The 15,917-nt window shown below is 35.5% G+C and overlaps 1 protein-coding gene and 1 pseudogene across 8 annotated transcripts in view; one reads left to right on the forward strand and one right to left on the reverse strand.

Annotated features, from left to right (window-relative positions):
• Window positions 1–877: 877 nt before the first annotated feature.
• Window positions 878–15,917, reverse strand: part of METAP2 (methionyl aminopeptidase 2) — a 33,122-nt gene continuing 18,082 nt past the window's right edge. For all 8 annotated transcript variants that reach the window (XM_036458728.2, XM_036458725.2, XM_036458723.2 and 5 more), the window contains 7 exons: window positions 11,458–11,619; window positions 10,571–10,752; window positions 9,486–9,580; window positions 9,189–9,285; window positions 4,895–4,998; window positions 4,088–4,203; window positions 878–3,007 (listed from right to left, as the gene is read on the reverse strand). In XM_036458728.2, coding sequence (XP_036314621.1) covers window positions 2,755–3,007; window positions 4,088–4,203; window positions 4,895–4,998; window positions 9,189–9,285; window positions 9,486–9,580; window positions 10,571–10,752; window positions 11,458–11,619 — 1,009 coding nt within the window. In that variant the 3' untranslated portion in view covers window positions 878–2,754. The remainder of the gene's footprint in view (window positions 3,008–4,087; window positions 4,204–4,894; window positions 4,999–9,188; window positions 9,286–9,485; window positions 9,581–10,570; window positions 10,753–11,457; window positions 11,620–15,917) is intronic.
• Window positions 5,958–7,592, forward strand: LOC118728405 (annotated as a pseudogene).

Raw genomic sequence — 15,917 nt, forward strand, 5'->3', positions numbered from 1 at the left:
CTTGAGTGTTAAATGGCTAAGACTTAAAATCATTTATTAAATACCTATGCAAATCATTACCTCAACTGTTAATGTAATTATACCTCATTAAAGACTTATGTGGTGAAGTTACTGAGTATAGTTTTTATTTCAAGGATTACTTTATCCTTAGATCAACTGCTATACCTCTTAACACCTAATTTTAGTGGGATATTTTAAAACAACTCTAGAAGCTATCTTACCTAATTAAAAAAATCATCCAAATTAACCATCACTCTGCTACACCTACAACTAATCTGAATATGCAAATTAACCCAAAGATGGAGGTTATTCTGCATATACAGATGGGGAGCAGAGTGAAGGGGAAAGGGGGGCCGAGGGAGCTATTGGAGTGGTGCTCCAGATAGAAGTGAGGACTTGCTGGCTACAGGTGACTGGGAGTAAAGCCAGGGGAAGGAAAACCTATTCTTGCATGAGTATCCTGCAATGGGCTTCTGGTGTTGTTTATGGTACTAGAGAGTGGGTGCACAAATTTGTGCATGGGTGGGGTCCAGCTGGGGCAGGGGGCACCCTCTGGTTGAACTCCTGATAGAGGGGACAATTTGCATATTAGCCTATTATACAGGATAGTTGCTTGTTTTTGGTACTTATTTCAATGTAATATATAAGAAAATGGCTTATAGCCCTTTCTAATCCTTTAAAACTAAAACCCATGTGTGAGGTCAAGGAAGGATGTGGTAACTTGCTCAATTTTGCTAACCTAAATCAGATCTTAAAAAAAGTATTAAAATGAAACTAAAACCTAGACAATGTACAGAAATTTAAGATTTCTTACTGTACATCTCAACATGGGCTTTTACATTATGCTAAATTGATCTAACAAAAAACAACGTTTTGATTGTAAAATAATTTACTAAAGGCACTATTGTTAAACATTCAAACTAATAATTGGTTACCAATAAGGTACATCATTATAAACATGACAGAATGGTTTCGAGAGATACATGTCTAGTAGGTAAACAGTACAGTTTTTCCTTAAGTGAAAGCTTTTTTATATACAAGATCATATCCCTTCCAGCCATTCCAGCGGCATGTAAGTGGTGCTACTGCTTCCAACAGTTACCTGGGAAGGGAGCTTGGATCTCATAAATGGGTTAAAATCACTACTACTAAAGAGGTCTCACAAAGCTCCAAATTTTTTTACTCAAAAGGTCAATTCTAAAATTCAGGGGTTTGGAAATCAGGTTATTTTATACCTCCCTCCAAAGTACATCAAAACAGTATGGACTCAAAAACTCCAGATGAGCTAGCTGGCGGGCCCAAGCCCTGTAACATATCCAAGCACAAACTGATGAGCTCTGCCACTAGCACATCACAGAAAATGGAGAACTTATTCAAAGATAGCTCATGAACATTAGCACCATAGTAAACATGGCTCATATAGCTAAACTAGATTGTTTATCCCACAACATTCATTTATAATTCAAATGCTGAAAGCGGTTTTTTAATGTATAATAAATGATCTAAGTACAGAAGTCAGGTTTCTCTTCCTATGAGAAAAACATTAAAATACAAAACAGCATCCCAGAGGCAATAAATGTTACTGTGCTAAACATACAAATTAAGGCTTTACCTTAGTACATAACTATTTTGAAAGTTTTTTTTGAAACATTCCCAAAAATAATTTACATAGAATTCAAGCAGTTTGTTCATGAATTGGTAGTGGGGTTCAGTTCAAGTATTATGCATCTTACATTCACTTATGCACTTAGCTGCTTTAATGAGTCCCTATAACCTCACTTGCTGAAATATCACCCATAATGTTATAAATCCAAACCAGTCGAGGTACAGGGTGCTAAAGAATTTGGCTCACTAATGAAAAAGCCTAATAATTCAATTTAACTTCTAACTAGAATAAGACCCAATCATGGAAAATTTTCCTGTTTTTGTGGTTCTAAATGCATTTTTGGTTTACCAAACAAGCTGAATACCTTTCGTAATATATATAGCACTGGACAAAGGATATAAATGTTATTTTACTAAATCAAGGTTTCAAGTTGTACAACATCCCTAAGTCATGTTACAAATAGATATTTCCAATGCCAGAGAAAAAAATGAAAGATAAGGACTAATATGGTCCTTAAAAAAAGGCAAAATATTCCTAAAGCTGTATATTAATTTATGAAGCTTCTCCCACTTTATACATGTATAGATCATGTTTAGCCACTATATCAGAAAAAAAGTTTCAGAGTACAGATCAAAATCCAGATAAAAGCTCTACATTTCCCTACATTAAGTTTAGCTATTTTCTGTGCAAAATTATAACCACAGACATTGAAATGTAGCTCTTAGGTCTGAAAATGTCTTTATTTTTTAGAAAATGGATTCCAGGAAGGTTAAAAAGCAATACTAGAAGTTATAGGTGCAGAATTGGATGTATTCATTCAAAGCATTCAAATAAGAATATGGCAATATAAATATTTGAAAAGCATCTTTTAGGTGTTCAAAACAAAATGCTTAAGTCATTCCTAACTATTTTGAACTTTATAGCATTTTCTAGTCAGGAGAAAAAAGTTAACTTTTGAAAAGTCCTGAAAGCTTTTTCCATGGTTAATTACATTAGACTGTTTGCCTTTGATCAAATTCCTTTTTAAACACAAATAAAAGTATATAGGTCCACTGTTAAACAGACAACATGTCGCAAACCAATTCTGGTATAATGTATTCCAACAAAGCTTATAAAATAAAAGACGTTAAGGTGGCTTTGGACTAAGTTTAATAGTCATCTCCTCTGCTGACAACTTCTTTACATGTTGGACGCAACAGTATGGTATGTTCAAACTGTGCTGTATATGATCCTTTAATGTCACATAATGGTGGATACGGATCTACAATGCCCAAGTCACACAGATTCTTCAAAGCCATCAAATATTTACTTTCTCCCAAGCGATCCAGCCATCTCCGGCAGAAGGCAAGGGTACCAAAGTTTTCATTGATGACATTTAACAAGTGTTTTGTTCTTGGAAGCCTAAAAAGAAGAAAATCCAAGATTTATAGCTAAAAAGTTACCAAAACTCACTTCCCCATTAAGAAAAACTCAAATGGTATCTGTAAGTTTACTTAAAAGTTTAAAAACTTTTGTTTTCACATTCAAAAGCAAGGATATAAAACAGCCCATATTAATTATAGATGGCAGCTGAATAGGAAGCCAGATGAAGGCTCTTATGTCTGTGTCTATGCATGTGTGAAACTCCCAGTACAAACTCACCAACAGTATTTTGGTGAGAATTTCTTTTTTTATGCATCAAGCTGAAAGACCTGAACATTATGTAGGTATAAATTTTTCACCCAACTATCAAAAAGATAGTTTTAAAAAATATATTTTTATTGACTTCAGAGAGAAAGGTATAAGGAGAGATAGAAACATTAATGGCCCTAACTGGTTTGGCTCAGTGGATAAGAGTGTTGGCCTGCGGACTGAAAGTTCGATTCTGGTCAAGGCCATGTACCTTGGTTGCAGGCACATCCCCAGTAATGGGCGTGCAAGAGGCAGCTAATCGATGTTTCTAACTCTTCCTCTCCTTCTCCGTAAAAAAAAAATCAATAAAATATATTAAGAAAAAAGAAACATCAATGATAAGAGGGAATCATTGATAGGTTGCCTGCTGCACGCCCCCTCTACTGGGGATTGAGCCCGCAACCCGGGCATATACCCTTGACCGGAATCGAACCTGGGACCCTTTAGTCCATAGGCCAATGCTCTATCCACTGCCAAACAAGCTAGGGACAAAAAGATTTTTTTAAAGTAAATAAAAAGATAAAGTTTACCAAATATAAGGAAAAAAATCCAGAAATACTACAAAATTATCATCTCTAAAATTATTACAATTATTAGAAACTGGACCTGAAGAAAACAGTTACCTACATCATTTTCATCTCAGTTACCGGTAAAATTTTTAACAGGCTAATCTCTTTGCTGCATTATGGGAATCCACAGAATTTAATATTAGGATATAAAACTTTGTATCACTGAATATTTTTCACATTTTTAAAATAGCTGATAACTGGGAAGGGAAACTCACTAGTCATACAGAAATAAGACTCTCACCTTATTGGCACATGTCCAACATCAAAATTTTTCATGTAATGTGAACATTCCATATCATCATGAACAATGCCTTTTCCTGTGCTACCGAAGGTTTCAATGGCATATACTTCTCCTTCCTAAAAAATACATTAGAATAGGGAGACAAGAAAAATTAAGAACGAATTAAAATTACCTTATCTTAATGTCAGGCTGAGGTATTTCCTACTTCATGGACGAAACAACATGAATACCCTTGGCAGTCCTTATCCACCTTCCTGGCTTTTTACCTCCTTAGCGTTTTTTGGTCTTTCTATGTCCTCCTTTTAGAATGCAGGCTTTACATGGGCAAGGAATTTTGTTTTGTTAACTATATCCTTAGTGCCTACTGAAACGACTGGCAGGCACATCCATGATGCTCAGTAAATATTCACTATGTGTTGAATAAACAACCCTTTGACATACCCAATCTTACATAACTGATTTGAGCCCTGATCTGACAGGACAAAATTTGCACACTAAAGCCATGGCCGGTGTGGCTCCGTTGGTTGTGCATCGTACAGTGTACCAAAAGGTTGCCAGTTTGATTCCTGGTCAGGGCACATAATCAAGTAGCAGATTCAATCCCCGGTAAGGGTGTATGCAGGAGGCAATCTCTCTAAAATCAACAAAAGCATCTTAAGAAAAAATTTGCACACTAATATGGCCCAATCACTGTCAAGGTAAATATAAATGACAAGTTAATTTTGCTCAAGATACTATGTACTTAACTATCACTATCTTTGGTTTGGGAAAAAGAAAATCAAAATGCTTCACAAAGAACATACATACCTCCATTCTTGTTGCCTCTCCTCCTTTCACAATGGGCACTGTTTTCCCAGCATGTATTCTGTATGGCCCAATTGAATGCCCATTTAGATTACGAATTGGTTTCACTGGCATAATAAGAAAAAAAATAGTTTAACCTCATCTTAAGGTAGTTAAAATACAAAGTGGAAAACTAGTGTAATATAAAAATATGTTTATTGCAATGTTAATTAAAAACTAGAAGTGAGAAGAGAGAAATGGTGGGAAAAGAATAAACTATGTGATGAAGACACAAGGGGGTCCATCTAAGGAGGTATTGTTAATCAATAAAAACAGTCATAAAATGCCATGTACATAATAATTAAAAACATGAAAATTATATATTGTTAAGGTCTAAAAGGCAATGTAAAAATTAGTATTTTGTATTAAAATGATAGGATTTATGAAACCTTAAATTTTATTACTCCATCAACATTTGCAATGTTAAAATAGAAAATCTCAAACAAACCCAAGGTCCTGATAATGATAGAATAAACAAACTGTGGTGTAGTCACACAATGGAATGCTACTCAGAAATAAAAATACTAGGGATACACCAAACTAAACCTAAAGAAAAAAAAATGAGCAAAGGAAGGCACAATTATACACATATTGTGCAATGGAATGCATATATATATATATATATATATATATACACACACACACACACACACATACATGTACATTTAATATTTTCAAAATTATGCATACAGTATTTTTCGGACCATAAGACGCACTCCCCCCCCCCCCCCCCAGAAGTGGGGGGAAAAAGTCCCTGCGTCTTATGGTCCAAATATAGCCTACACATATACTTTAAAAAAAAAGTTTTTTTACTTGCCCGGCTCTGTGTGGTCTCTGTGTGCTTGCCCGGCTCTAAAATGGTTCTAAATGCTGCTGTTTACTTTACAGGGTTGATTACATGTGTTTATGACTGTGATGTTGGGTTTTAATGCACATAAAATATTTTAGGACACTATTTGTTTCAGAATCTTTTTTTCTTCATTTCCTTTCTCTAAAAACTGGTGCGTTTTATGGTCCGGTGCATCTTATGGCCCGAAAAATACGGTAATTAGGTAACTATTTAGGGATATGTAACTAGATTGTAAAAGATATAAAGAAAAGCAAATGCAAATACTTTAGTACTTAAGATAGTGGTTTACTAGAGGAAGAACACTGAAATAGAGAAGGCCTGTACAGATAGAACTAGAGGCCTGGTGCATGACATTCATGCATTGGGTGGTTGGGAGGAGCGGGGGTGTGTCCCTCAACCCGCCTGCACCCTCTCACAGTCCAGGACCTCTTGGGGGATTTCCTCCTGCCAGCTTAGGCCCGATCCCCTTGAACACCCTTCTTGCAACCTGGGATTCTTTGCTCCTTACTGCCTGCCTCTTTACCACAGGCACTCCTTTGCGCTGCTGCCACCACCCCTGGGCTCTTTTCTGAGTGGTGCTCCCCATGTGGAAGCACACTGACCACCAGGGGGCAGCTCCTGTGTTGAGCGTCTGCCCCCTGGTGGTGTGTGTCATAGTGACTGGTAGTTCTGCTGTTCAGTTGATTTGTATATTGGCCTCGTATTATATAGGATATTGTACAAATAGTGTTTATTACAGTTTACAATAAAAAAGATTTAAAAAAATCTAGCGGTACAGTGCTAGAATCATTCAGATGAGCTATGTTTCTTCTAGGGCAGAATTAAGTAGCAAGGTTTTTTCCAAAACTGTATCAGTGAAATAATAACAAGTATATTACAAATTTAGAGGATGGTACAGAAAAATAAAATTCTCAGCTCTTCAAAAATATTGCCTTTTATATAAATAAGCTAAATGTATTTAAAAGTCAGCAATTATTACTATATCTCTAAGACCGGCAAACTGACCCATTAAAAAATACATTTAAATAAAAAAAGATTTTCTAGACCCTGCACTTCCACTGTGGCTTTACACACTGCCAAGTCGTTCTATGACCTCACTACTATCAGCCTGGCTGGGGAGCAGATAGATTTCAATACATTCTGAGGCAGGGCAGTGCTGACTGAAAATTTAGCATCGCTCTGAACCAGCTCAATGAGCTGCAATGCCCCTTTCCCAGGCACTTGGTGGTTCTTGGTTTCCCTTGCAACCAATTTGGACATCAGGAGAACTGTCAGAATGAGATTCTAAATAAATTTCAAGTATGCTCGCTCTTGGGGGTGGATTCCAGTCAACCTTTACCCTTGCCCAAAAGTGTGAGATGAATGGTCAGAACAATCATCCTGTCTTCACCTACCTGAAGAACAAGTTCCCCTACCCTTATGATGACCCATTTTCTCTCATAACCAATCCAAAATCCATCATTTGGCGACCAGTATACCACTCAGATATGTCCTGGAACCTTAAGAAGTTCCTTACCAGGCCGAAGGGGGAACCCCTTCTGACACTACGGCTGCACTCTCCCCCTCCTCCAACATTGAGCCTGATATCAAGGGTCTCCTCAAAGTTGCCATATAGACATCAGTTACTCATCACACAGATCTATTCCATCTAGCCCTTGAGTATCTCTCCTTAGGATTCAGAGTGTCCTTGGGAGACACTGCTGGACCTAAGCTTTCCCTTGAGATAAGTCTCCGTCATTGAAGAGCCTTGCCTTTCCTGTCAGCCTGTTGCCTCCCCCTACCCTTCACTTTTCAGACACTATCATAAAATTTATATTTCTAAACAAAACAAAAAATAATAGCATTAATCCTATTACACTAAAATATATATACACACACATACACACCTTGGGTTCTTAAAAGGTTTTAGGATTATCTAAGCTCAAAGATAGAACTGCCTGACCCCTAAAAGCACGTTTTCTTCATTCTCATACCACCTCCAAGTCTGAGCAGCCTTTCTTATCTAGAAAGTTACTTTTAAAAGCTATTGGTCCCAGAATTAGCCTGTGTCTATCAAAAACATGTATAATATGAAATGGATATCCCTGTGCCTTGCTTCTTCTGTGTAACTTGGTTATGTTAGGTTAATTGATTTATTTAAATGTATTTATTTTTAAAAATATATATATTTTTTATTGATTTTTTACAGAGAGGAGAGAGAGATAGAGAGCTAGAAACGTCGATGAGAGAGAAACATCGACCAGCTGCCTCTTGCACACCCCCTACTGGTGATGTGCCTGCAACCAATGTACATGCCCTTGACCGGAATCGAACCTGGGACCTTTCAGTCCATAGACCGAAGCTCTACCACTGAGCCAAACCGGTTTCAGCTAAATGTATTTTTGTTTTAACAAAAATTTTTTAAGAAAAATCTGTTTTTACTTAGATGTATTTTGGATTGGTCTCAAAGGAAAAACTACTTTTGCACTTGCTAAAAACATAATACCATAGTCTATATATTATCACAAGGTAATACAAAAATGCTGAATTATATGAATTTACCAAAGGGTAAGGAAACATGACAGATGCCACTCAGACTATACAGAACAGACAGAATATGGTTAAAGGAAATGTAGGAGTTCTGTAAGGACGTTATTAGGATAGCGGGATCAGAAAGCTATGAGTATAGATGCAGCAGGAGGATGGGTGCTTAAGAGTGGTCAGATAGATGCTGGGAGTCCGAGGAAGACTGGACTGAGGAAGAGTATAGGTGAGTCTGGAACTGTGTACTTAAGGCAGTGGCTAGGAAAGAGTAGCAGGCAGATGGAATAAAGATGACCAGCTCAATGGGCAGAGAGTCAGCCCATACTCCAAAAGGTTGAGAGTTTGATTCCACAACCTGCTGGCATGTGTGCAAGAGGCAACCAATCTCTCTCCTTCCCCCTCCTCCCTTCCACTCTTTCTAAAAATCAATGGAAAAAAATAACCTTGGGTGAGGATTAAAAACAACAAAGATTAAAGGACACACAAGGAATAAACTAGCCTCTCAATTTTATATTTAACTTCTCTGAGTTATGAAAAAGATAATTCCAGGGATAGAATATATTACTTCAAGACAGCACTAATTCAGTACTCCTTGAGGCAGTTATAATTTGACTAGTCACAGAAAACCTAGTCTACATTTTGGCCATCCTGGGATAAATACCCAAGTGTCTTCTTATCAGCTACCAGAGGAGCCTGGCAACAATTCCCAGCTAATGACCACATACTCCTCCTACCATAAGCAGGTCATTTTCCCATTTCCTTCCTATATTCTCAAGAGATAAAGATGAAGCAACTAATCCAAAGAAAGCACTCTAACACTTTTTTAAAATTAGTTTTGCAAAGGTCACACCATTTTAACTAAGATATATTTTTTAAAGAACATACCTTGATATGTCTTCCCATCTATTTCAACCTCATAGGATTCCATAACTTCTTGAATTGCCTCACCAACATCACATAGACGAACATCAATTCCAGCACACTAAAGACCAAATAATGTATAATGTTATTCAAAGCGCAGAATTTTACATTACCTTAATTTCAAAACTGCTTTGTACATTGAACTTCCTCTATAAAAACCTTTGGTACACTATATAATAGTCTTACATAATCCAAAGTTCTTAAGCAAGTTATAATGTGCTCAAAACATATGGAATGAAATAGTGATTACAGTTCACATACCTTTATTCCAGTGTTAGTGGCATCTTTTACAGCTTTTAATAATGTATCATATTTGGGATTAAAAGTGACAGTAAAAGCACAGTCAATAATCCTACCTGTAAGAAAAAAATTCTTGTTTAAAGACAATTTACTTATCAGCTAGTCGATTTATCTATTTTATAGCATCTACTCCATTGCTTATCCTTGCTAGTTAACAGGGGCAAAAAAGTAAAATTATTAAGTTATATGAAAGATTCAGGAGGAAAAGATAATTTCAGGGGTAATACATATTACTTCAAGATAGCACTAATTCAGTACTCACGAGGCAGTTATGCAAAAATATAAACAGAAACAAATCAAAGCTAGAAAATCCAAGGGTACTAAGAAACAGCAATGTAGGCAGAGAATATGTGTAGGTCCACAGGATGCTAACCATAATCCCAGCTTCTTCGATTTTATAAAAGCTTAGGTAAGTACTTAATTTAAGCTTTGCTTTCTCACCTGTTAAAGTGAGATAAAACTATACTTACAGAAAAGCTAACAAGTATAAAGGTTGGTAAACGTAAAGGTTCTAAATAATCATTTGTTGTTGTATGAATGTCTGAAATAATACCTGAAGAATTTTATGATTATATTTTTCTTTTCTAATATTTTTTATTGATTTTTTTTTACAGAGAGGAGGGGAGAGGGAGAGAGAGTTAGAAGCATCAATGAGAGAGAAACATCAATCAGCTGCCTCCTGCACCGCCCCTATTGGGGATGTGCCTGCAACCAAGGTACATGCCCTTGAATGGAATTGAACTTGGGATCCTTGAGTCCACAGGCCGACGCTCTATCCACTGAGCAAAACCGGTTAGGGCAAGATTATATTTTGCATGCCTTGATACAAAGGGTAAACTTCAATTACCTGATGGTTTTTATTATACTCCATTTAGTAGGATGCTTTAAAGCAAATTTCAAAATCTACCTCAACACAGCTCTATTAAAAAGTGAGGCATTAAGAAGAAAATTTGGGAATTCAGTATCTATAGACCTGCCCCATCCAACAGAGAAAAGACTAGTCCTTTTAAGGAGAGGGTGGGGTGAAATCATTTCTAAGAACTTACCACTTATATGTGTTCCAAAGTCTATCTTACAGATATCATCATACTGTAATACTGTTGTGTCACCAGCATTGGGAGTATAATGGGCAGCACAGTTATTGAGAGAACACCCAGTAGGAAATGCCAGGCCTGCATTTAATCCATTCTCTTTTATTAGCTTTCGTGAACAATCTTCCAACTTTTCACTAAAAAATAAAAACAAAACTTGTTTACTTGGACATTTCATATAAGGTATAACCTTATAAATCTTAAAACTCGTCATATTCAGAAAGTTAACTAAAACTCTTAAATTACTTTCTGGAAATAATCTGAGCACTTCTGAATGTGAATAACAGTTCTCTGAAGCTATGAAAATAGTTCACCTCTAAAAGATTAGAAAATGAATTAAACTAGAAATCTGGAGAAATTAAATGATAGAACTTAAGTTTCCTAGTAGGTAACATTATTGACATAGACTAATTTTAATGCTGATTACACTTTATTTACTTAATGTTGCATATTTTGAAATATGAATTAGAGAATGATTTCTCAAGGGGAAAACTGGAAAAATAATTGCTTTCATTGGTTTCTTCATTGCATTTTAAATTTTTGTGTCCAAGAATTTTAATTTAACATGAATTGGTAGATAGTAAAATAACAGAGTTCAAGACAAAAAATAAGAATAATGTGTGCATTTGCACATGAGTATACATGAATACAAAATAGGAAGGTTGAAGTACAAATGTCCTCTAATGGTTTCCTTGTTACATCAACATTACAAGAATTTAGAAGATATTTCTAGAACCTTCATTTAGTTTTAGTAAAGTTGTAATGAAAGCCAAAGATTACAATGAAGTCAGCTCTAAAAAATAATTCTTCTCATGATCTTATTAAATCATATTCCTTTTTACCAGATTTCTATCATTGTCATCCCAGGCTTGATCCAGCTCATAACATATTTTCTAACTTGTCGATGTGCTTCTGCAGCTTCTCGAAAATCATTCCAAATCTCTTCACTAGCTTGATCTAATGCTTTCTTTTCTTCACTTGTAGTTCTCCAAGCAGCTGTTCGCCTTTATAGTACACATAGCATAGTATTAGTAATTTAAGAAACAGCATAATAAACATAAAAGCTGAGATTAAAATATATTAATAAGACATTTTAGATAAAAACATTACATATTTAATTTCTTTCATTAAATGATAGCATAACTTCTAAATACAAGTAGTCAAACACTTGTAATCAGGCCAAATCATAATAAATACTTTCCAAGAATCTTAAAAAAAAAAAAAAAATCAAGTGAGATTGCATTCATAGTCAGAAGGACTAAAACCATGCCACAGAAAATAACACAAAACAAGAAAACCAGAAAAGTCAGAAGAGTCCTAGATACCAAGCAAAAAGTCATCATTCCACTTGAGGATATATAATAAGAGGCTTCAAAAAAGCACACCAAAATTTAGCATTTAACGTCACCAATAGAGCAAATTCTAATTCAAAGACTTGACCTGGAAATATGCATATATCTTCTTCAAAGCATAAAATATTACGGCTTTTAGAGGTGTTTTCTAATTGTGTGTTTGTGTGTGTATACGTATGTATGTATATGTATATGGTAAATCTTCCTTGAAGGATATGGCTCATATTCTAAAAGTGCTAGGAGTTAACAGCTTTTTCCCAGTATCTGGGAATCAGGAGATCCACTGATTGCCTTTAAACAGTACATTTTTAAAAAATATTTTATTGATTTTTTTTTTACAGAGAGGAAGAGAGAAGGAGATTTAGAAACATCAATGAGAGAGAATCATCGATCAGCTGCCTCTTGCACACCCCCACTGAGGATGTGCCTGCAACCAAGGTACATGCCCTTGATCGGAATCAAACCCGGGACCTTTCAGTCCGCAGGCCAACGCTCTATCCACTGAGCCAAACCGGTTTCAGCTAAGCAGTACATTTTAAAAACTGTTTTCAAATGAAAATCTTTTTAAAAGTTATCCTTTCACACATTTTAAAAATATATATATTTTATTGATTTTTTACAGAGAAGAAGGGAGAGCGAGAGTTAGAAACCAATGAGAGAGAACATCGATTAGCTGCTCCTGCACATCCCCCACTGAGGATGTGCCCGCAACCAAGGTACATGCCCTTGACCGGAATCGAACCTGGGACCCTTCAGTCCGCAGGCCGACACTCTATCCACTGAGCCAAACCAGTCAGGCTCTCACATTCTTAAGAAATAACTGAATATATAAGCCCTAGCCAGATAGCTCAGTTGGTTAGAGCATTGGTCCCTATTTGCTTAAGGTTGTGAGTTCAATTTCCGGTTAGGTCACATGCAAGAAACAAACAATGAATGCATAAATAGGTACAACAACAAATTGATGTTTCTCCCTTCTCTCACTCTCGAAAATAAAATTAAAAATACTGTATAGTTCACAACTCAGTGATCACTGATATATATAAATTATACTTAGTATGAAAGTGATGCCTTAATAATTCAAAGAATTATTCCTATGGTCTCAAGTTAGTGGCTGGCAAACTATGGCCTGCAGGTAAATCCAGTCTGGCCCCAGTTTTGTAAATAATATTTAACATGTTAAACACCCAGTCAGTCACCGGTGACAGACACTATACTTTCCATCCGGAAGACAAAATAGGCTGGGCACTTAATGTGTTAACTGCTGCTCTGGCTGGTGTGGTTCAGCTAGTTAGGTGTCAGTCCCCCACACTGAAGGGTTGTGGGCTTGATCCCCAGTGTGCAAGAGGCAGTCAATCAATGTTTCACTCTCACAATGATGTTTCTCCCCGCCCCTCTAAAACCAATAAACATGATCTAGAGGATTAAAAAAAAAAAAGAGAGAGAATTAGAAATTCACTGCAATACAGTGAATAAATAACTGATAAAGGATCATCAATGAATATTAAAACAGCTAAGTGAAAGGTTGTTGAAAACAAGGATATCCCAATGGTTCCAAAGTTCCCCAGAGATTAAATGTTAACTGCAAAAAGAAAAAAAGAAATAGGGCTAATAGTCTTCATATTACCCAAGTGATCAAATACAGATAAATTAATGAACAATCTGAAATTACATCTGATAAAATAGACTATGGTATAATATGAAGTACTTAAATAATGTCACTTATAATATATCCTTATCAAATATATTTAGTATAATTCTTTTTTTTTTAATACATATTTTATTGATTTTACACAGAGAGGAAGAGAAAGGGATAGAGAGTTAGAAACATCGATGAGAATCATCGATCAGCTGCCTCTTGCACACACCCCCCACCGGAGATGTGCCCGCAACCAAGTTACGTGCTCTTGACCGGAATCGAACCCGGGACCTTTCAGTCCTCAGGCCGACGCTCTATCCACTGAGCCAAACCGGTCTTGGCATATTTAGTATAATTCTAATGTAAGCCTTTCCAACTAATTCTGGTTTACAGAAAATATAGAAACAGAAAAAAAAGTTTAATGACACCACAAGGAAACAATGGAAGAAATCCCAGAACATAATTTTTAAAATTACCTGATCTCTTTATCATATGTAATGTATGAACCTTGATTGGATCCTGGTTTAGGAGGAAAAATAACTAAAAAGATGTTCCAGGGACAACAGGAAAAAAATTCCAAATATGAATATTAGGTATTTATTTATATGATACTGGGAAGTTATTGTTAATATTCTTGGTTGTAATAATTTAGAGAATGTCTAATTCTAGGGAGATACTTGAAGTTTCTAGAAGCAAGCACTCAAAATAAGACTTTTTTGTAAATGGCCCAGCCAAAAGAAAAAGATCAACAACAACAAAAAAACTACATACACACACACATAGGGCAAAATGTTTATAAGTACTTTTCAATCTGAGAAGTTAGTTCACTTTCACCCTTTCTTATGGAATTCATTATAAAAGTTGAAATCAATATAAAGATATTTATTCTATCATGGTTTATAATAGTAAGCAACTAGAAATAAACTGTAAGTCCAATAAGGGAAAACAGGACAAATAAATTTTGGTATGCACAAAGATGAGCAAAATTATTCAGCCATTAGAAACACTGTTGGTTTCTTTACTAACTTGAAAACAAATTCTGAAAGGGATGCTATTGTGATATAATTCTACCTTGAAAAAGAGTTCTAGATATTTATAAAAGATATTTATATAGAGAGCCTCTAAAGGGAGAAATATTAACAAATTGTGATTTTAATTCACTGGCAGAATTAAGGATTTTTCTTCTTTTGCTAATCTGTATTTACTAACTCTTCTATAGTGGGTATGTATGGCTTGTAAAATTACAATTTTCCCCATAACATTGTCTACTATATTTAGAAATAGGTAAAGAATTTCAAAATAATTCATTCTATTTCTAGATATCCAGAATAAGAGAAAAATCAGTTCCAATTAACATACTGCAATTTTCATCACAGACATTTTCCTAATAAAATATTGAAATCAGTATAAATATTCAAAAATAGGGAAATAACTAATAAAATTAAGCCAGATACAGAATAGAATAGTATTACAGCCATTAAAAATTGGTTTAAAAAACTTTTAATAACACAGAAATGAACACAGAATATTTTATCTTTTAAAAGGGCAATAACCAGTGTAATAAAAATGGATTCAGCCCTATAGCTGGTTTGGCTCAGTGGATTGAACAACAGCCTGTAGACTCAAGGGTACCAGGTTCAATTCTGGTCAAGGGCACATGCCCAGGTTGTAGGCTTGATACCTAGTAGGGGGTACGCAGGAGGCAGCCGATCAATGAGTCTATCATATCACTGATGTTTTTATCTTTCTATCCCCCTTTTTCTCTGAAATCAATAAAAATAAGATAAAAATGGATTGAGACAAAAATCATCAATGAATACTACATGGGAGGACAACATAAGGAGTGAGGTATTTTCATACTCACAAATTAGTTTCCTACAAATTAGTAATTACAAGAAGAAATAGAAGTATTGATATTCTAAAAAACTAGATAATACCTTATCCAAGTGATATCTACTCTCAAATCGTTCAGGAAAATAGTATGCATACAAATTCACCAATAAAACATTTTACCCATCTGCCTTTTATCTTCCAAGCAGAAAATGGAATGTTATCTTATATTACACACAGTATGTATAATTGTCATGTTTCATCAACAGAACAATAAAAGTGGAAAAATTTTAATAAGAATCCGAGTGAAAAGTATGCAGGAGTTCTATTTAAAAAAAAAAAATTTTATTGATTTTTTACGGAGAGGAAGGGAGAGATCGATCAATGAGAGAGAAACATCGATCAGCTGCCTCCTACACACCCCCTACTGAGGATGTGCCTGCAACGAAGGTACATGTCCTTGACGAGAATCGAACCTGGGACC

Source organism: Pipistrellus kuhlii, unplaced genomic scaffold (genome assembly GCF_014108245.1).
Source record: "Pipistrellus kuhlii isolate mPipKuh1 unplaced genomic scaffold, mPipKuh1.p scaffold_m20_p_3, whole genome shotgun sequence".
In the NCBI taxonomy this organism is placed as follows: domain Eukaryota; kingdom Metazoa; phylum Chordata; class Mammalia; order Chiroptera; family Vespertilionidae; genus Pipistrellus; species Pipistrellus kuhlii.